The 23,351-nt window shown below is 39.9% G+C and overlaps 1 protein-coding gene across 2 annotated transcripts in view; it reads left to right on the forward strand.

Annotated features, from left to right (window-relative positions):
• Nucleotides 1–23,351, forward strand: part of LOC139710383 (rho GTPase-activating protein 7-like) — a 108,474-nt gene that overhangs the window by 1,626 nt on the left and 83,497 nt on the right. The window contains exon 1 of one of the 2 annotated variants that reach the window (XM_071622299.1): nucleotides 10,318–10,416. The exons of the other annotated variant lie outside the window; for it this stretch is intronic. Within the exon in view, the coding sequence (XP_071478400.1) occupies nucleotides 10,359–10,416 (58 nt within the window). The 5' untranslated portion in view covers nucleotides 10,318–10,358. Of the gene's footprint in view, nucleotides 1–10,317; nucleotides 10,417–23,351 lie in introns of those variants that run through there. 2 annotated transcript variants of the gene reach the window in all.

Consider the following 23,351-nt stretch of genomic DNA (forward strand, 5'->3'; position numbering starts at 1 on the left):
AAAATCAAAATCAAATCAAGATCCTACATTAGTTTTGTTTGGATTGTTTGATCTTATTTAAGTTTCTTGAGGAAAGACTGTTTGATATCAATTTACATGAAAAAAGTTTGCTGCAGACTGTGTAAGGGGACAACTACATCCTTGGACTTATGATCTCATTTTTTCTTCTTTGTTGCATTGTAAAAAGGAATGTCATGTCAGAAGTCAGTTTGTTAAATGGTTTTTGCAGTGAGCAATTTTCCAATGTACTCTATATACATATACAATGTATATCCTAGGAAATAAATAATGTTTCCTTTGATTGTGCATGCTTTGCATCATCCCACCTCATATCGATTCCCCTTACAAGACCAAATATATTCTGGCTCACATAGATTCACTCGTCAAGAGAGAGAGAGAGAGAGAGAGAAACTCTGTAAGAAGAAGCAAATTGTGGGATGACCACAAAGAATCAGAAAGTCTGGAGAACAAAGTTGATAAATGATAAGTGGTCTTTAATAGGCCACAATGACACTTATCTAGACAAGTCAATGAGAGAAAGAGAGAGATCCAAGAACTGCGAATGAAGAAGCAGTAAAGATCAAATAGTCCTCTGAAAGAATGACTGTGAGAAAAAGGACTTCCAAAAACCCTCGGGAGCAAAGCTTGTTGAGCTATTTATAGATGGAAGCTGAAAGAGAATGACCACCCGAAGATGGACGATTAAGTCGTTGACGAGCTTTCACAAAAAAGTAAACCCTTTTTTCTCTCTGAATAGGACCATTATATCGAAGAGGATCAGACTCGTCCCCTGACAGTGACTTTTTGAATGATGAATTCTCTTGTATCCATTTTTCTCTGGCTGGTTTTGAAAGGCATTACACTGTCTTTTGTGGTATGCTTGGCACCTACGTTACCTACGGTGACCAGAACTGAATAGAAGTGTAAATCATTTGGAACTAGATGGAGAAAGCTGCAGATGTAAAGAGATGCTAATACTAGTACCCATGTGCTTTGCCACGAAGTAAATCTCGTGTTTTGTTCTTTTTACTTTCGTTTATATCTTTGTAGACCAGGTTGAATAAAACCTTTTTTTTTGGGGGGGGGGGATGAAAGTTACTGCTAAATGAAATTTAAAGGGGGAGGAAGTATATACCAGTATACGAGTTCGGATGTTGTTGGTTGGTTACTTGTTCCCTCCCATGACTTTGTGGAGTAGACTTCAACAGTTTCCAAGTCATCAGGAGGATTGTTTTTATACCCCCGCCAAACGAAGTTTGAAGGGGGTATATAGGAATCAGCGGACGGTCGGGCGGTCGGTCGAGCGGTCGGGCGGTCGGGTGGTCGGGCGGTCGGTCCGTTGCAAATCTTGCGTCGCGAACTACTTCCTCGGTTTTCAACCGATTCCCATAAAACTTGGCACAGATGTGTGCCTTGGGTTGTAGATGTGCAAGACGTATTTTTTGACAGTACCCAAAAGTACGTTGCCATGGTAACGGCATATTATGGGCACAAATGGGTACAAATCTTGCGTCGCGAACTCCTCCCACAGTTTTTGATCAATTTTTATGAAATTAGGTACAGATGTTCATCTGAATGTGTTGATGTGCAAGATACATATTTCCGCAGTGGCAAAAAGTGCGTTGCCATGGTAACGGCATGTTATTGGTAAAATATAGGGCAAAATGCTTCATGGCAAAACTGCTTCATCAGTGTTCTTCCAATTCTCATGGAATTCATATTGAATGTTTGTCTTAGGATATAGGTCAGCATGACACATTTCTTGACAGTGACAAAAAGTATGTTGCCATGGTAACAGCTCACATATTATGAGCCAAAATGATGGAAAATTTTGTGTTGCAAACTACTTCCTCAGTTTTTGCCCAATTTCCATGAAACTTGGTACAGATGTGTGCCTTTGGTTGTAGATGTGCAAGACGCATTTTTCGACAGTACCTGAAAGTACGTTGCCATGGTAACGGCATATTAATGGCAGAAGATCAAGGAAAGATCTTGCGGATTTAACTACTTCCTCAGTTTTTTGACCAAAGCTTATGAAATGTGGCACACACCTTGATCTTGGTGGGAAGATGTGGAAGACATATTTTTCGGACGTGTCGGAAGCTGCGTTGCCATGGTAGCGGCATATAAATGGCAGAAGATCAAGGAAAGATCTTGCGGATTGAACTACTTCCTCTATTCGACTGAAGCTCATGAAATGTGGCACACACATTGGTCTTGGTGGGAAGATGTGCAAGACATATTTTTTGGACGTGTCAGAAGCTGCGTTGCCATAGTAACGGCATATTAATGGCGGAAGATCAAGGAAAGATCTTGTGGATTGAACTACTTCCTCAGTTTTTGACAAAAGCTTATGAAATGTGGCACACACAATAGTCTTGGTGGGAAGATGTGCAAGACATATTTTTCGGACGTGTCGGAAGCTGCGTTGACATGGTAACGGCATTTAAATGGCAGAAGATCAAGGAAAGATCATTCCCTGGGTAAGACTGTCGTCACAGGGCGGGGGTATTAATCACCTTCAGTGATATTTCTAGTTTCTATTTGGCTGTGTTTTTGACATCACATCTTTGTTCCAGTCATCATCAGAACATACAAATTTGATGAAATTTATGACTAACAAAATGTTATCAAAATTTGATTAAGATAACACAGTGCAGACTGTAAACAAACACGTGCCAGAATGATATAGATGCAGTAGTTTTCCTCGTGCTAAGTTTCACTGTATAGGATTTTGAGTAGTACTGTGACTGAAAAAAAAAGTATTCTAGCTGTAATCATCTTCAAAGCACTGTGTACTCCTGTCCTAATACTCTTTCAGCATGTACAGTTTCACCAATAATCAAAGAGGAAAAAAAAAACCCTTCAAACAATTAGAATGCTGCTAGTGACACACACACACACACACATGCACACACACACACACACACACACACACACACACACATACACATACACAAAACAGACAAACAAATGAAACAACACAACAAGCACACACAAAAGAGGATGACCTGTGTAGGTCTACATCAAGGCAGAATTGGATTTTGCAAATTCCTGTATCACAAGATATTATCCAGCTTTAAGTCCAGGCTTTTACCTGTAGAGATGATCATGTTAAGAGCACTCAGAGCTCTTAAAGGGTTAACGGGTGCCGAGAGTTAATGGGGGGGGGGGGGTGTCCAGGGGGGTCCAGGGGGGTCAAACTAGTTGAATCAAGCCACTGGTCGTGAAATGAGATACGAGATTAGAAGAACTTACAGAAATTAAAATCGTGTGCTCTGGCAGTCAACATGACCTGGAAAAACGGGGAGAGTGTGTTCTCCTTGTCGTGGAAACAAGAAAATGGCCCGCGGAACCCTCATCCTTTGTAAGCGATACAAAAACATCCCCGTGCTGGAATATCTATTACCATGGCGACCCTATTTTCATCGCCTTGCGTACATTGCCCTCGCCATGGCTACAATGGACAAACAATCCGTGGAGAGAAAATAGCCGCACCTGACTTGTTTTCACTAAAAGCAGAATTTTCTTCCTCAGTGTTATACCGGAACTAATGCCAAATCAGGTCTGCATCTGTAATATCTTGAAACAGGACAAATTTCCTATCCAAGGATGCACAGGCCATGTAGGATTGGGTCGATAATCTCTTCACTTTGTTCATATATGTAAATGTGATATACCCCATTATGAAACTGGATATTCATAAACTTTTCAGTTATGTGTTAATGTGCCTAAAAATGCCCATATATTATGTGCTATATAAATGTTATTCGATGTTTCTACATGTATCTAAAGGCATATGTATGTGTGCATATGAACATGCACATACAACCACACAGTCATATATTAATATACATACAGAGTTTCCACAAATGGAAAAGGGTTTTCCTCTCTGTAGATGTTCTTGTTTATGGAAAGTAACTGAAGCAAAAACATTTATGGGCCAAAAAAAGAAATTATCTTCTAGAATCTCAATTGGGATTTTAACTGAGCTGTTGCATTGTTGTCGTTAGCAAAGCTTACATATCTGTAATCTGTACAGCAGGATTATATGACTTGATGGATATGTGGTACATAATTGAGATGTGTTAAAGACATATAGACATACATTGTTTGAGAAATATACCAATATGTTGCTGCTTTTTATTTATTGATGACATAGACAATAGGCAATGCCCCCCCCCCCCCCAAAAAAAAAAAAAAAGTTAGGAAGAAAAAAAAAGATCATATAAACAGCTATCAGTCATGTCTTAGTATAGGGACATGAGCAGCAATGAACAACAGCAACAGCAAAAGCAGGCCCTAAAATGTTTCTCAGAAGAAAAATAACTACACTTAATGAACAGAGCAATAATTTAGATAAAAAACAGAAAAAAGGCAATCATGCTACCAGCTTGCATGTTTTTTCTGTTCACTGATATGCTAGTATTTTTTGCAGCAACTTTTGACATTCCGGAGGACACGTCATTTTTGGATGACAAATAGGTCTTTCTCCTGCATAATAGAAATGGAAATCACAGTTGCACAGGAAGCCCAAAAAAGTGTCAAAATAGCCAGGCACCTAAATATAGTGGAGGATGAATTTATCACTGACCCTACAGAAACAGGAGGTCAGGTTTAGAATGCTCTGCCATCCATTTTGCCAATTCACAAATTGTCTGAGGATAATTTTAGGAAATGGTCGCCTTCAGCCCCATTATGGAAATATCATTTTTCTCCCTGGGAGGCAGGCCTGTGAAGAACATGGCATCTCAGGATATCTGTTTCCCTCTTCCCCACTTTCTCAAAACCCCACATTGCTCCCTAGCTGTTTTGTTCCCCCCCCCCCATAACTAATGATACAGTTATCCAAAAGATGTGCGAAAATTTGCAGCTCCTTGAACAAAAACACCTCATTTCTTACCCGGGAAGCCATAAATAGAAGTGTTTTTGTCGATACGTGCACGGGGAGTCGTTAGAGGGCCATGACGTCAAACATCACGCAGATGGCGGGCTCAAACAGAAATGATGTTACACTTTCAAGTGTTTGCATTGTAGACTGGCTATTAAGTTTACCTCTTCACAGAGTTCAACAAAATGAGCACATTTCCAGTGAGTTTTTAGTGTTCTTTTTGTGTGTGTGTAAATACTTGTGATTACATAATATTTTTGTTGGCATTTTTGTGTGTAGTTGAAATGGTCATGCTTTGAATAACTTTTAAATGAGCTTGACATCAACTTGAAAAAAATGGCTCTCAGTGTAAAATCCTGCTGGTTTTGTGTCTTGAAAACAATGTTTTTGGTATGATTCTACTCAAGAAAATGTTATTTTATATGAATGAAATAAAATTTGAAGCCTTTGCATGAATTTTTGTGCGAACACCATATTTTGGTTTGTTTATATGCAACTTGCCAATACTGTAAATTTAATTTCGCGAATTTCGCAAGCGCCAAGATTTGCGAAATTAAAATGCACGCGAAAATTCTTGTCTACAATATATGCATTGAATGCCAGTGGCATATCGCGAAAATTTCATGCCGCAAAAAAAGCCGTCGGCTCCAATTCGCGAAAAATTCATGCCGCGAATATATCATGTTTTACAGTACTCTAAATGTTTGATTCTGTGCTGATTTGTTCCCCAGTATTAAAGAACATTCCAGACGATTTCATAATTTCACATCATGTATTACATAAATCAACAACTCCATGTATAGATTTGTGGCATTTATTATGGTTCTTGAGCAGAGAAACAATACTTTGAAAAACCTCAAACAAATTACACTGAAGAAGGATGATGACATAGAGGTTCACATATTTCAGAAATGTAGCAGTGTAATTTCATTTCAATACCGCTTGCTTGCGAGTTCACCTGTGTATAATCTATGCATGCCTTCTTCCTTTGTTCTGCTTCCTTGAGCCCCAACTCATGCATTCTTATGGTGACTCTGCCATGTCATCATCCTTGGTCATTGCAATTTGTTCTACATTTTGAAAATATTCTTATTCTTCATCCCAATTATCGCAAATTCTGAAACTCTGTCCTTAGTACAACTAATTTATAGTTGTTCACATGTAAAAATCTGAAAATCATCTGGAGGTGTCCTTGTAACTCTTTTACATGCCAGGAACTTTGGACGGTGTGTTCAACACTGAGAGGTTTTCTGTGGAAATAAGCACTCCAAGCACACAAAGGGTTAAGCCTGAAATATCATTTAAAAAGAAGTCTTTGAATGTGACATGCATTACACTTAACTGACATAAGTTTCATTTCTTCTATATGGAATCAATATGATTTAATTACACGCTCTATATTTGTAGAAAACTTTTTTCTTCTCCTTTTAAATTCTAATGATCAGTAATCTGTCTACTTAAGGTATCAACTGATGTGGGAGATGAGAAGTAAAAGAAAGAGAATATTTTATGTTAAGATAATATCAGGAGAGATAGAGAAGGTAATTTCTAATGGAAAGACAAATTTGGAACATTTCAAGTCATATTTAGATGGATTCATTGATGAGTGTTGTGATTGAGTAAAATAATGGAAAAGAATACCAGGGCATATGAGATAATTCTGCATTGTAGTAATGTTACCCTATTTTTACATTGCCAGTTTCCTTTGCAGATTTTCATGTTCAGATTCTGACTCATGTTAGTATGTGTATGAACTTTGCCACAACTTGGTTCGGCTGTGACGTGAGTGATGCATGTGTGGGTTTGAGTTTCTTCTCATCATTCATCTGAGGGGTGTCCACAGAGATGGAGCTTGAAAGATGCATGTGGGATTTGCGCGCCGCCATTTCGGGCCAGACGACCGGACCGCGCATCCTGGCCGTCTCCCGTGGCGGAGAAAAGGTGTTTATCCAAGCGCTAATTGCCTTTCCAAATTTAGACACGGGACGAGTTAAATGCGGTGAGCATTGCTTGTGCATTTATTTTCTGCCCTTGACAGAGTGTTGCAGTGCTATTCTGAGGCATGTGCGCACGTAAATAGAAAGTGGGTCTGGTCTCGATGACACATACACTGTATGTTTATCAGTAAACACTTGTCATTGAAGAAGAGAGAAAAATTCTCCACATTAAAGACGTGTAGACACCTCACAGTTTCATTCTGCACACTCATTTCCTCACCCCATCCAAAAATTGCAAGGGCCATGAGAATTTCTTCAGCGGTATAAATCAAACAAAATAAGAAAATAGTGGTAGAGAGACATAAAAATGTAATCTAGTATCCTCTTTCTTCTTGAAGAGTATCCCAGAAAGAGGAGGAACTGATGCGAAGGGGTAGGGAAACAAAGTTCAGTAAGAAACAGTTTTGTTTTGCAACAGTGGAAAAAGCATGTTTGGACCTCTGCCGGCAATGCTAGCGATTGTTTATTTCTCTTCCAGTTCTTTGTATGTTGGAATAAAGGGAGGCCGTACCCACCGTTGAATGCTGTTGCCAAAATAGGCGACACCCGAGGGGCACTTTCCCAAAGTACTCTCACTCTTCGGCTTATCAATTATGTAGTTCCTGTTTATCCTTGTATCATCCTTTTTTCTGCATTCCTTTCCTTACCCAGCTTTTCATTCATCCATTTGTCTTTGTTGAGTATTCAGACTTGGGTTCTCCTTTTTTGATGGGATACCTTTTTTGGATAAGACAGACAATGTCAGATGTTTTGCTGTCTTCCCAGACTTCACTTTCCCCCGAACAAATCCCACTTACGAGTGGAACCGACTTGACCCTGTTCTGTAATATGAAGGAATGATGACCTATTTTTGAGTCACTCGAAACAATGAAGCGGTCACTGCAAAGGAGTTCTGTGGTGGTGATGGTGGTGGTTGGACGGTGGTTCAATGCTCTCTCTTGCTGCAAATCAATATTTCTGGTAGAAGCTGGTGGCAGCTATTAAAGTGGACCTGTGGTTCTACGGTGACTGGCTGGCTCCAACAGGAGGTGACGTGCGGAATGCGATCGATGGCACAAAGACTGGGTGAATCAATGGTGTGGAATCTTTATAATTTCTCTGAAAGAGGAGGACACGAGAACCAATATTCTGACCTTGATGTGTTTAGCAACAGCCACTCCCCCTTCCCTTTCACCCCTGGCTGCTGGGGCAGTGCAAGGTTTTCACGATACAATCGAAATGGAAATATTTGGATTTCCTTTCATAGGAGAAATCTTGCTGCCATTGCATAATTCATGTCACACCATGGATTACATGTGACACGCTTAAATTAAACACACTTTTAAATGAATGGTAATATTTTTCTAGAATTTGCTCTGCGCTCTCAAAGTGTTGTTTTTTTTACTTGAGTGGACTGTGTTGGGGTTTTTTCTGCCTTGACAGTACTCATGACTTAAGGAAAACAATAATTTTGCTTTCTCCAGTAATGATTCGATTTTCCTGTCTGACTGGAAAACATGGAATTCAAAAATACTTTATTCTTCATTTGATATCTTTCTGAATTTTCTGAGTTTTCAAGGAGATCTCTTTTGGTTTAAAAGCCATATTCATATAGCCACCCCCTTTCCCCTTTTCTTCCTGGAAGATGTTTGGTTATGACAGCAGTCTTGTGAGGAGGGGAATGACTGGCCTAAAGTTGCAGAGAGATTCTGGAGAAAAAGATAAGTCAGAGATGGTATGGAAGACAGTTGAGTCTTCATTCTCTTTCTATGCCACTGAAGCCCTATTGTTAGTCCCATTCAACCAACCTTTTGTTAGTCCTCACCTTCCCATAAAAACACTTCCAGTGTGTATACGGCATGGAGTCTCCAAGAAAAAGGGGAGTTTGCCAATACGAGCTCCAGCGCTGCTGCTGCTCTGTGGAGCGTGAACCGGTGCCCGCTCCACCGACAGTGATCGCTTGAGTGCTGCTACACCAAAGCCGAAAACTTTTTTGTCAGGGCTCTTTCAGTGATGGAAAGAACGAGAGAGAAAGAAAGAGAGAGGGGGAGAGAATGGCTAGGAAAGACTTACACCTTTTGAGTCAGGAAAGGAGCGCTTATCCCTTCCCTCCTTTATCCCACTGGCCCCTCTTTTGTGAAGCACTGATATCAGAGCAAGCTACATTATAGTAGCTCGCTTGCCTGTTCTCTCCCTCCCCCCTCTCTCTGCAGGTATTTTTAGTTTTAGGGCAGTGTTAGCATATGATGTGCCGCCTGTGTACAGTGCACCACTTCTGTTTTGCTTTAGCGTAAAAGCTGCAGGAACGTGAGGCCCTCCCCCTTAAATAAAATTCCGCAAGAGATTGTGATTCTGTGGACATACCTAGAGCCTTGATAGTTGGGAGATGGGTGTAGGACCAAGTGTCTGGTAGGAGGGATATGCGTTACCACCTCGACACCAGCGTTGATTGCGCTGCAACCATTACAGATGTGCCAGCGTGCAATGCTGTGTGTACTCAAACATTTTATTCTGTGTGAGAAACCACCTGTTCTTTGAAGAATCAAAATTTTGCGACGTGTATTAAGTTCTCATTGTCACGGGTGATACTCTGTATCATTCTCGTGGGACAGCCCAGCAAGTTCAAGCCAATTGGATTTATGTCAGGCTACTACATTGCAGAAAATTTCCCCTTAAACTGGGTCACATCACCGTCAGCAAACTTCACGGCGACATTGGACCATCAGGCTAGATTGTTCAGGGAGGCGGAAGGAATTTCACCCGAGCAAACTTGAAAACAGTATCCAACGCTTGTGTTGATTGAGCTATACCACTCACTTTCGACTCTTGAGCCCCTCTCTTCTGGATCTTACCCCAGTTTCGGCCGCCCTGTGTTGTCGTCGTCCCTCACTCGCATGAACCTCCTCTCACTCAGTTCTGTTTTGCCTCTGCAGCCCACCACCATTCTGCATTATTGGAGTAAAGTTTCTCACCGCAGCTGCCATTCAATACAGGTGGGAGTGGCCAGTGCAACAAACTGAAACATACACCACCTTCACCAGGTCTGACTCACCCCCATACTATCCCACACATAATCAAGCAGAGGGGTCTACCCAATTGATGGGCTCTCTCCTCTCATGCAGCTACTGGAACCAAGTTCTGGATATGATCATCATTCTGTGGATGTATACTTTGTTGACACAGCACACTTTTTAGGAGAGTTTAAAAACTAGGGAATTTGCATACCTAACCATTGGAGCCATTTCCGAATGGTGATCAGTCGTGGTGCTACTCCTCTACGCAGCATCTAGACATCGCATCACACTTGCATGCCTGTGTATGCGGGTGTGTGTGTGCGTGTATGCGGGAGCTACAAATTTCTGGTGCAAAAAGCAATATTTGGAATGGATTAAGTTCTGCTCTGGTAGCTGGAACGTGATATGTCAGTTGTGTGGCGGAGGCTGGATAGAGAGCTCTTGTCGTCATGCGCTGGAGTTTCGCCCGTCTGGAAGATGTCCTCGTTTGGGAATGTTCGCTTTCTGAAGCGCATGCGGATGCGCTACTTAGCAGGTGAGAATGGGCTGTAGTCTGTGGTAAGAATTACAATTGTCATATTTTTTGACCAGAGAGCCTGGCTGTCAGTTTCGTACACCAAAAACTGTCCTTTCTGCTGAATGATTAACATGTTTTGTTTTTTCTTTTACCCCAGAGATGCAAGGGAAATGTCAGTATGGTTTTTCATATTGTTTTAAAAAGGTGTTCAGTAGTTTCAATTAAATTATGAGATTAAGTAATTCATAGTATAAATAATGCAGTGAGATACCCTTGGGGCTATATTGCAGAATATAATCATGCTGAATAGTTTCCATGTGAAAGTTGCGACAACTGGCTAGTGAAAAATGCGCTCCTCAGTAAGATCTTTGAAACCAGTCTCATATTCGGCTATTCTTTCATGTGTAGTAATGTAATCAGCAGCTTGCGTTATCATCCATTTTACACGTTGTAAGCCTTGATGTCAACTTGCCTCTCATCACATCATGTTGATTAGGTGATCTGCAGCATTTGCTGATCACTTCTTGTTTGTGATTGCATGTCCATTAGTTGGTGTGGTAACCAGCACGTAACTTTCTAAGTTACAAAGGACAAAATATCAACTGGGAACAAGGTTTACGACACTAAAATTTCCTCAGTTCAAGGGTGTGACTACAGTGCGATGACATCTGATTCTGTTATGGATACCAGTGAATTTTAGTTCCATACCACAAACGCTGCATGATATGGAACACGCCCATGGAATCTTTGTACTGTGAATTCCAACCAGAATATTATTTGTTTAACCGATACTGTTAATTCGTACACCATTGAGTGTGAGTGTGGGGTCCTGTCCACTTCCTGTAGACACTGTAGACGAGAACCGTGTGATGTGGCAAAGGCGAAACCTAATGTAGAGCATATGCCACTAGACAGGGGTAATTGATTGGTGATGCAGGTGTTATTGGTAACAGGCTCTCCACCCCCCCCCCCCCCCCCCATCCCTCTTTGCAAGCCAAGTTGAAGGACTATGACAATTGGTTCTTATATCAAGTGCATTTGTATTTGCCTACTGAAATGTTACATCTAGGGATTCAGGACCAAGTTAAAGTTAGTCTGAAAAGGAATGAAGAGAAAGAGCAGAATTTCATTGGCAAAGCAGAGAAAACGTGATCCAAATTTGATAAATATTAGGGAAGTTATGAAATAGTTGATAATATTATGGAATTTCGTAATTTACTCGTTCTTTCAGACTAACTTTTAACAGGTCTAGAATTTCCAATTTTAAGCTCATTAATGTTTCAACAGTGATTGAATCTAGTGGCAAATCATTTTGATTTATTAGTCTCTAATGTCATGGTAGTTACAAAATGAAAGAATTAAATTTCAGTCACTGTCTATGTAATACCACTGCCAAGCACAAATATATTTGCTGTTCAAAGGGAGGCAGAAAAGATCACAGTGCATTGAATTCTACGAGTAGATTCCAGGGCTCATATGAGTCTGACTTTTGGTGATGTGTTGAGACCCTGCCCTGTAACTTCTTGATTGTTTGCGAACCCAGCAACAATGTGACCTACCAAATGTGCAAGGGATGACATTAAGTTCGGCAGGGATCCACCGAGGTATTTGTCACACACCGCCTCCTTCATCTCACCATTAGTAGTACTACCATAAGCACTGTGGTGCTATCTCAAAGAGATAATCTCATTATGCATCTAGAAACATTCATATAGGCTTAACAGAAAGTGCATTTAAACCACAGTAATGTACATATCTACGCGTGTCCTTGTGTGGTTTAAATTGTCAATACTGTAGATGAGTCAAAGCTTGTTGATTCTGTACATTTGTGGTTAGGGGATCGACATTTCATTTTCATTTTCCTTTATTTGTTGTTCGTTTTTTCACAAATATTGATAGATAATATCAATGTTTCCATAAAGAGCAAGTCATGCGCATACCGTGACAACGCCATTCCATAGCGCCATAGCGAAATATCTAAAACAAGCGATCCTAGTAAAAGGTGGGACCCACCTTTTATAAGAACCACTTTGTTTTGCTTTGTTTTTGGATATCTCGGCCAACTCAGAACCGATTGTCATCAAATAAGGGTATAGTTCCTCTTTTTAGACGTGTGTGCTCTATGAATATTAAAAAAAAAGGTTTCTGATAACCTTGCAAAGAGTTAAAACCTTTATCTCCATCTCAACCAAAAACTATACCATCCCTTCGACACACCTGTTCTCTTTGCGTTCTCTTGAGAGTGACGACGCATCGACATCATCCCTCCTCGAAATTTGTTCGTCCTATCTATTCCTCATGATCTCTGTCTGCATGTGCAACATATATGGCTAGTGAACTCAAGCCGACTTTTTTCTGTGTGTTCTCTCCACAAACTCATATATCATGGCATGAAAAGATCAACGACAATAGATCTGTGCCGAAATTGATGGCCCCCGTAATGAGTGCCCTTGGCATGAATTGATGATCAAAAGTCAAGTTTATGTTGGGAAAAAAAAGGAAAGAAAAAGAAGAAAGCAGGAAGCTGCTACTCCAACTCTGATTTTAAGTTTTGTGCAGACTTATCCGTTTTAGTTTGACATATATTTCCCCCCCCCCCCCAAGTTCATTGAACTACGTGATAAAATGGAAGTTCCCTAACATATTGTGTCAGCCTGCTCTATAACAATTCAAATGCAATTCAGCTTTTTTTTTTCCATAATAGAATGTGATAAAATGTTTTCTCATGAGCAAACATCGCAATCAAACACGTGTTATCAAATCGATGCTATAAGTATAAATTGAATTCTCCGTTTGTGCCAGGAAATTCAAAGAATCAAGACATGTGAAGTCATGCGCCCCCATTGTAACGCTCTACCCTTAAAGATTCTTCCTAGGGGAAGCCGGCCCATCCAAACAAACCAAGCCGTTTGTCACGCATTGCTTCATGTGTTCATTCCCTCATGTCTTTGTGGCGACACTTTGTGAAGGAAACCCCTTGCATAAAGCTCATCACAATGCCTAGAATCTGTGTCTCCATTCCCTTCTTCTCTCTTTCTCATTCTATTCTTCTTCTTTTCTAAGTGTTAGCTGTCTGTCCTCTTATCAATGTAGATTACATTCCAGCCTCTCATGTGTCTATTCTGTTCGTGAACATTTTAATCTTTGGGGAAAAATGCTCCATATGACCAGTATTGTATGCTCCTTAACGCATATTTCAGATCAATGTGCATTTCTAGTGTACCTAGATATGGCATATTGAGCTCTATTCTAATTTTGGGTGAAGTGGTTTAATGCTTACGCACAGTTCATGCTGGAACAGAGGCTAATACTGAAGTGGTGCAGTAGTGATTTCAAATGCTGTCAAACTGAATGAAACCCTCTTTTACTGTATGTTCTTTTCTTCTCTATTATTTTGGCCCTATTCTTCCAGCTTCTATCCATCAAATTCTTCTTCTTCTTTTTTTTCTTCTTTTGGTAGTCTGGTACCAGGGTGCGCAAAACCATCTTTTATTCATCTTTCAACTGGCTCTACCTCTTCACAGCGTCAAGGAGAGAAAGTTTCAAGCCCTTTCTAGAGCACGGATGCCCTTTCTTTCTTTCTTGATGCCAGCGACCGACATGAAGCATGTTTTTTACTGATGCAAATCCCCCCTCCTTTCAAGTCTGTGGTTTTCATCAAGCGTAAAGTGGGATGTGGGCAGCCTACTTTTTGAGGTGGAGTGTGTGTTTTAGTCGGTCAGTGAGTACATTTTTAAAGTATAACACTGGATGCATGAAACTGGTTGAATGATAGGTGCCGACAACATTGGCAAATCTACATATTCATTCTACCAGCGAACAGGATGTTGTGGTGGTCTATCATGGCGGCACCAGGATGAGATGTAGCATTTGAAGAGCTGCAGTTGCTTTTCTTCCGGCCACTTGGCCTCCCCAACCGCATCCCCCCCCCAAAAAAAAAAAAAGTAATCCCAAACCACATTATCGTCATAGGCAAGCCAAGTGAAGATCAGTTCAAAATGTCTGACATGATGTCCATCCTTTTGTATAATTTGACGTTGCATCGTGCACCCCAGTTGACCTCTACTTCCCTTGTTGAATGTCGCAAAATAGCTGCACCGTGGCAACTACCAAATGCGATTGTAGATAAACACAGCATCCCGAGAAATATGCTTTAAACCTCATTCTTATATATATGCCTTTCAAAATGCATTTTGAAATAGTGGTTCTATCTTTCACGGTAGCTAAATGCAGTTTAAGTTGACGACTTTTTGAAGAAAAATAAAGACAGAATAAACTGACCAGAAAGAATATAAATTATTAGTGGAAAAGTGAGCAAAGAAAATGGGATTGAATGAGATGAGGATAGGGAGTTGTGGAGTGTGTATTGTATGTGTGTGCCTTCGTCCTTGGCCATGTTGTCACATGGCCTTAATCACCAGATTACTCGGGTCAGTCAAGGGTGACCGTTGGTCATTTGTGGTCAGGGATAACAATGGACAGGGGGCATTTTCCAGTCATGGATTTGTTTCCTGGATTATGTGGATGGCTACCATTTTATTGATCAGTATTGATGTGCACGGAGAATTAAAGGCTTTGCCAGCTGACGCATTAGTACATGGTAAATAGGAGGATGAGGTAGATTTCCTGTAGTTATGCTAAGAGCAGGACAAGGGAAGGAGAAATGGATATTTAAGCATTACCACAGTGCCAAAAAAAACCACCAACAACAACAGCAACCCAAGGTTGTCATACCAATGGAGAAGGATATGACTGAATATATTTTCATGAGGAGGGGAGTATGTCTGAAGTTTTGGGTTTTTCTGATAGGGAAATATAATATTGGCGTAATTTACATCAGTTGGAAGTTTCTGATGTCTTGTCAATTGCTGTATACTGGATGAAATCTTGATTGGATGGGAAATGGGGGGGGGGGGTTGAAGGTTGAAATCAATCACTGTTCAAAGCCGTTGATGCAGACAAGAAACTTTTGATGTTTTCTCATAAAGGTGAGACATGTGAAACATGTTTGGTGATTTGTTGAACACTATGTAGGGAAGTATACAATATTTCACCTTATGCGTGTCATTAGATAATATCTTCAGTTATATCAGGCAGTCTTCTCAGGCTAGTTATTTCTCTCATTGCCTAATTTTAGCATTTTTGTCTTTATTTCTGGATTCTTGCTCTTTTTTCTTTTCTTTTCCATCATATAACCACCCTGCTAAACACCTTTTTTTCTCTTTTCCTAGAGTTGTCTTTTTGTCCATGTCTTTAATCTCTCTCTCTCTCTCTCCCCATATATACGCTGACACACAAAGAGACAGAAAGACGTACACACACTTTAGTTCCTGCCTATAGTCTCCCCAGGGAGACTGCCATTGTGGGATTAATTAGACTCATAATGAGTCCTAGCCAGCTTGTCTCTAGGCTCACCTTGCCCAACAAAGACATCTTGTTCCACCCGAGGGATTCCCTGAGCCACCCCTGAAAACATCTTTCAGAATCAAGAGGATTAATACAGAATTAACCCCGAAATTAGATAAGGATTGGTGGGGGTGGGGGAGGGGGGCTGGTTGGGATGGGTTATAATTTTGGAGACATACTTTGTCATTCCATTAATTGAGGGAAAGAAGGGAATACATTTATGCACTAATTCTGGCAAGGTCAGCGTGTTTAAAACTCATGCAGAATCTGCCAAGAATGGATTAGTTTCAGTCTATTGGGTTCAATTATCATATATGTCCATCCATGATGGATGAGTTTAATAGGGCACCTTACTTCCCTCTTAATGGGAGTCAATTTCAAAGACTATAAAGTGGGCTTCAGTATAGATAGTGATGGGCATTTACAGTGCAAAGTGTTTTAATTTTCTTTTTCCTGATTTTCCCTGATGAATGCTCCATGATGCTATTCTCGTTTGTCACTGTTGTTTTGTGGTATATTTCAACATGGAGGACCTCAAAATAAAGCAAGCCATCTTTGAGCTCAAACTCTATGAAGGAGTTTCATTGTTGATATTCTTTTTTCCCTGAATGTAACTTCAGCAGAAGTTTCCATGAAAAAATTTCGAGAGTAGATCCATTGAAGCATAAAGAACTGACCAATCACATGACAATGTTCATTATTTGGTCACTGTTTCAAGGATGAGAGATCACTCCAGGAATCAAAATTCTTAATTACTTAGGGCCTAAATTCCTGGCTAGTTACGTAGTGAAACACCTTGAAATGTAGATACCATAATTGGTCATCTTTGCACAGAAATCTGTATTACTTCTCCTGGTTTGCATGATTCTTGGATTCACCTGAATACTGTGGGTGTTATGTCCAAGTCCATTCCAAGGTGTTTATATACTTGTATCACTTTCCTGAGTCAGTTGTTGGGGGGGGGGGGGACGTAAAAACCAGTTGGCATAACCAGCAGGTGAATCACTGTCCAGCTTTTTTGAGAAATCCTACCAAGGATGATCTCTTCTTGGACACCAGTGACATCATCCTTGTGGTCAAGAAGACCTTTTTCCATGAATTATTCATGGGACGCTGCGTCCAGCCCCGTCTGTGCAGACTGTGTGATGCAGCCACTCACTGGAAGATGTATGGTAGCCGCAGAAAAGTTTTAGGGGATGTGCTTCAGGTTGTTATTGTTTTCTTGCGGCTGAATGGAGTCCGTAAAGTCGAGGCAGGCATCCAGGGAGCCACAGGGGCAGACATCCCTACCTCTCTCTTCTACCAGTTGATCTTGCACCCACAATGACCCCATTGACGGTCATTACATGATGTCTGGCCCCCCACCTTGCTATTGTTTGACTCCTGTCCGCAATCGACTTAAACTGGAAGCCTTGCAGCCGGAAGTAGACACTGGGACAATGAGGACAACTGCATTAGTATACTCCCAAGAACATTCGTTCGCTGAGTAGCTCCCTCGCTTGGCCCACACAGTAATCTTCTCATTGTGCCTGTATGGAGAATCTTGATAATCAGACAAAACCTTAGTTTTGTGAAAGAATGATTCACTAAACAAGGCTGCAAGGTACTCCTCGTAAACTTTACCCAAGAATGAACAAACAAACAAACAAGCAAAATAGACACCCACACTTGCCAAAGCATGGAATGCCTTCATAATCGTAACAATGATATACATGTATCTAACAAATATATCCTTGTCTTGATGTTAAATTCCTAATATTGAAATCATCCTTCTATGTGCATGTTAAGTTTACAAATGATTTTTGCGAAACTTGCCTGACATAGCAGCATTATCCATGCACTTGATTATTCTCATACAAATTTATGAAAATTAAATGGAAAGGCAGTCAACATATCTGATCCCTGTACTCCTTGATAATCCAATAATGTTTGGTTTTGACCTCACAAAATTAGATAAAAATCACACTCAAATGAATTATCTTCTTGCTGTCTTGATACCAGATGCTCCATTCTGATGATGTTTTTGTGGAAATTTGGGTTTACAGCCAGAATCGATGAGTCATTTGTTTTTTTAAATCCATTATCATAGCCTCAGGCAATTCGTTTACAGGCTATTATATGGAAACCATAAACTGGCTACCAACGTCTGAACTTGTCATAAAATTGGGCTGAAAAAAAAAATCATAACAGAGTTTAGGTCAATGGCATTTGTCCTGATCTGTAGTCTAAAGGAGCTTTTAGTGTGGAAGCCAGTGGATTTATCTGAATCCCTAGAACCAGAGTTAGTCCTGCCTGATGTTGTTGTAGTAGTAAACCACATTTGTCTGCAAAATCCCTCTGTTTATTCAGCAGGGGGTGTGAGACATGATGATCTGTACTCAGCTCAGGGTTGCACCCCAAAAATATCTTGTTTGACAGGATTATGAGGGAGAAATGTAAAATGAAGGGGGAGAAATGACTTCTAGGTGTGGGTTGACTCCTTCAGGGGTCAGTGACCCCCATCTTCATCAGTTGGGAACTCTAGATAGCTGCCCAGTGATATTTCAGTACTCCATTAGCTGTGCTGATGTGAAGCTTAAAGGTATAATTAACCATCTGCAGATGAAAAGAAAAACAGCATTAGTGCTTTCAAATAGTTCTAAAATGTGAGGTAGGGATAGAAACAACCACTGTAAATATTTGAATCTATATTATCGATGTTAAGTATCGTTAAATATATAGCCCATTCTTGCCACTGAAGATGAGTCCTGAGTATACTTGAGCAGATGTCTATGAAAGATGCGTGTTGTAGCAAAATCAGTCAGACTCCAATGGGTTAAGTTAGTTCCTTACAAGTTCATGATGTGCTCGAAAAGGCCTGATCTTCCCCAGTAAATTGATATCTGATATTAACCGTCTTGGGTTAAACCATGAGTGTGAGTGACTTGAACTCTGCTGATCTTGATGAAATGACCTCAACCAGTTGATCTGTCAATAGATTTGTTTTGTTCTGTTTTGTTTTGTTATCGTATGGCAAAAAGTGCATGACCTAGTTTGCAACTTTGAAATTCATGCTTTTGACAATGGGTGTTACAAGGCTTATAAGCCAGCGTTGCTTTGTAGGTCAATGACCTTCAGGTATCAACTTATTGAAGAGAATGTTTTCCAGTTATGGAATGAGAGAGAGGAAAAAATAGCGAAAGGAGAATGATGAACAAGGATTGCTGCAGGGTTTGAAGGTGATAGTCTCACCCACAGAAAGGCTGCATTGTCTGGGAAATATTGAATTTCTGAGAAGGCTTCATCAGTCCGAAGAGTTGTATGTTGTTCGAGAAGTCTCCCTGCCCGTCATTCAGTCTCTTCTTGGCTTACCACAAATCCTCACCATCATACCTGCTTTGCTTGATTCTTGTTCCTTTCTCCAGTCTGTTGTGGGACTCCCCCATTTTTTTGCGGTCAAGAAATGAGGAAAATTGATGAGTCTGTTTTTGCTTGACTCTTGTCCTTTCTAACTCTGTGTCCAAGTTTTGAAAGTAAAGGAAGAAAAATATATTTATCTCATTAAAATATGTGAATAGTCCATGAGACATCTCGTTTTGATCAATTTGCCTTTGCACTGCTCTCTAGTCTTGCCTTTGATGCAGCCCATTGATAGTTCCTATCCCAATTAACCTCCAACCCTTGCCACTCTTCTTTCTTCTTCTCCTCTGCATTCATACCTGCATCTACCTTGTGTGTGTTTTTCTTTCCCCCCGCGTATCAAATTCATCCCTCATTACCCCATTTATCTCTCCTCTGCAAGTGATGCTCAGAGCATATCACTGGTTTGTAGCATGTCTTGGGTCTCGTGCTATTGTCCAACAACAAAATGACGTACCTCTTGTTCGGTAAGGAGAAATCTGGTCTCGTCTAAGAAGAAAAAAATGCAGGATTAGCTCCGACTGCCCTGGGCATGATTGGACTTAAAGACAGGTGAACTGTCTAGGATCTGACTTCCTGACTTTATCCTTCATTTTCTTTTCGTCTGAAATGTATCTCAACTCGAGCCATCAAAGCTTTGAGCTTTGTATAACGATTGCTGGTATCCCCAGTGGGGTCTTTGTAATGACTCGAAAGTGAAAAGAATAGAAAGATGGTTTGTCCTCAGAAGACTTCAGTTGAATAGGGCATCTGTCTGAATCAACAGAGCTACAAATCGAGATGATTGTCATATTGTTGTTTTCCTAATCCCAAAGCCTTTGCAGCACAACTAGGCCTTTCTTTTTGCAGATAGAGAAGAGCTATAGATAAATCCACGCAGTCAGTATTCTATAGTTAGGGAGGGCATTAACATTACCCCCACATGGCAGGGATAACATCCTTTCACATGTTTGTGTTGTGTTGCGATCTTGTTCGCTTTTTTTTTTATGCAAGAGATGCTGTGTCCCCCTCTCTAATTTTGCAAATAACATTTCTCCTCAGGTAGTGAGTTTATCTGTTAATTTTGCCAGTAAATTTGAGAATAGGATTAATATTTAAACAAAAATATACAAGGGGGAGAAGTAGTTTTGCTTGTCTTCATATTCTTTATACGTAGTGATCTGCTTGTGGTTGCAATCAATAAGTGTGTACAGAAAGTTTCTTTCTTTTTATTGTTGATATTGACCTCAAGCATCACAGAAATTTTATTTTAAAGGACAAGTTCACCTTCATAAACATAAGGATTGAGAGAATGCAACAATAATAGTAGAACACATCAGTGAAAGTTTGACGAAAATTGGACAATCGATGCAAAAGTTATGAATTTTTAAAATTTTTGTGTTGGAACCGCTGGATGAGGAGACTACTACAGCTTGTGAGTCATATGCGTACACCAGTATAAAGAAAATGTAAAAGAAAATTCAACATATTTTCACTTTTCTCGCATAATAAAGGAGCTCTTGACTTGCCTCTTTCTAAAGGCAGGGGGAATAATATTACCCATAACATTTGTCGGTAACGAGTCAGGGGAATGTGTATTTTTTTCAAAAGATGGAATTTTGTGAAATTCTCTTTATATTTTCCTTATATTGTTGTACGCATGTGACATCTAAGTTATTCATACACTGCAGTAGTCTTCTCATCCAGCGGTTACTGCACAAAAACTTCAAAAATTCATAACTTTTGAACAGATTGTCTGATTTTCCTCAAACTTTCACTGATGTGTTCTACTAATATTGCTACATTCTCTCAATCCTTATGTTTATGAAGGTGAACTTGTCCTTTAAGTGCCTTTATTGTCTGATTTTGAAAAGATTTTACCAAAAGGGAGAAGTGAAATATTCTTTTCAAAATGGAGTTAAATTCCATGTAGTTTTAAAGTTGTGGATAGGAAGATTTGATGATAAGAAATGACACAGATGTGCTGAACAGTATACACACCACAAAAAAATAATAATCTAAAACTAAGTCACATAACATTGTTATGATTCTGTCAATGAGAATGTGGTCCCAAGGTGATAATTATTACTTAAAGCCATATCTTTAATTTGAAGAAAAAAAACCCCAACAAAATCAGGTGCTTTCTTGTTAACTTACAAACTGTTTAGTAGAGATCTTTATTTTTATGCAGAGGCAGTTGTTTTACATGGAACTCTTGCTTAATAGATGTTATGCAAGCAAGATTGCACATAATTTGTCTATTATTGGAGAAGAAATAAAATCCTGGAACAATATTATGCATGTCTATTATTTTCATGAGAGCTAAAATGCCACAGTCCCTGCTTTTGTCCTGGGGTTAAACTTCTGCAGCAGAATTGATACGGAACTGGTTTGTAATGAATACGCATGATAATAAACCTCTTTAGTTATATTTCTTGCCTCAACCTGCAATTCTGTCCTGTAAGGGAAAGTACAGTTTCAAATGCAAAGAGTAATAAAAAGAAATACAAAAACCAGGGCATTGCCCCTTGTAATAGTTACTCCCACCATTGCGTTGATTGTGATTGTTTCTGAGAATAGAGGGAATTCAAAGTGTGTGTGTGTATGTGTGTGTGTACAGTATATGTGTGTGAGAGAGCATGTGATGAGACTAGAAGTGAAGTCCTACAACGGCCAAATCACATTTTCGTCAGAAGGTCTAGGGAAGAAAAGCAGATTCTATTCGAGTGTCATGATTTTGGGGGTCAATTCATCACCCTTCCCCTCTTTGTGAATGTGAAAGCCATGACAAGACAAGAATGAGTTAATCACTGTGCGTGCATTTCCGAGAAAAACAAAACAACAGTAAGCAAGAATCTGTCATGCCATATCTTTGGCTACCTTTACACTACCATATGCATTAACAAGATGTCATGATTTTCAAGTGATGCCTGGAGTATTTTAGCTTTTTGGATGGTTCTGAGATATTGGTACATATTGGTCCTCTTCTGCCATTCTAATCAAATCTACATGCTGTAAACATAGCTTCCATATTGTGCCTGCACTACAGAAACTGTCGATTTTGCTCTAAAATGGACACATACGCATGATAAATGTTTGAAATAATGCTGTGATGACACAATTTCACTTGGGTAATGATGAAAATAGGAAATATTAGCCAAAAAGGCATGTTGACAGCATTGCAGTTTGAGAACATATCTGATCTTGATTGCTAAGTAAGCCAAAGAAGGAGATCAAGAGAGACTTAGAGAGGGGGAAAAAAAACAGAGATGGAGGCAGTGGAGTTCTTGGCAGATGACTAATACTTCTAAAAAGTTCAAGAGAGGGGAATTACATGTATTGCAAATCGAAATTCCATTGTCAAAAACCGTGCAAGCTGATGTCATTCGTACAAGTATGTTGGGAAGTTATAAATTGACCAAACAAATCACAACCTGTTCATATTTCTGGGAAGGGGAACAGCTATCAGAAATTTTGCACGTATTGGTGTGTACACAGAAATATGTGGTTGATTGCACTCTTATCACAGGAAACAAGATTAGAATGTGTAAACACAACAGAAATCCTCGCTGGTTATGATGGTACCTGCCGTTTGCGTGCGAACCAGTTGTTATTTCTTCAATTGCACTTTTTCAAAGTGTTTTGCAACTTTTCCTTTCCATGTAAGTCAGTACTTCTCATTATTGTGTCAAGAGCATGATGTCATCTGACCTTGGTTTAAACACAGCGTAGCAAGGTGAACACTTGAAGGAAATCACTTTCAGAAAGAGAGACGAGATTGAACGACAGAGAGTGCACTGAACTCTAAAGTATTATGAGGATGTAAGGATAATCAGTAATAAGGTTCACGTTGAACAATCACATTGCAGAGTGGTGCGTTATCCCAAAAGGTCAATAGTGAGTACCCCTGTACATGTTTTTGGCTTTTTGATACATAGTGTTTACATTTCGTCACTGTCTGTGTGCAAAGCACTGATTTTGTCGTGAAGTCTTTAAACAATCGTTGAAGAAAAATGTATGTTGTCATATCAGCGTGCACTCAGTGGCCCTTTTCTCACCTACTGAAAAGCGTAATTGTAATGCTGAATTACAAACACCATTGCAATTACAATTCAAATCATCATTTGTTCACACGACTAAGGATGGCTTCACGGAATCTGCAAGTTTGA

This window comes from Diadema antillarum, unplaced genomic scaffold (genome assembly GCF_040938485.1).
Source record: "Diadema antillarum isolate AM-2024a unplaced genomic scaffold, OU_Dant_1.0 seq00001527_RagTag, whole genome shotgun sequence".
Classification (NCBI taxonomy): Eukaryota; Metazoa; Echinodermata; class Echinoidea; order Diadematoida; family Diadematidae; genus Diadema; species Diadema antillarum.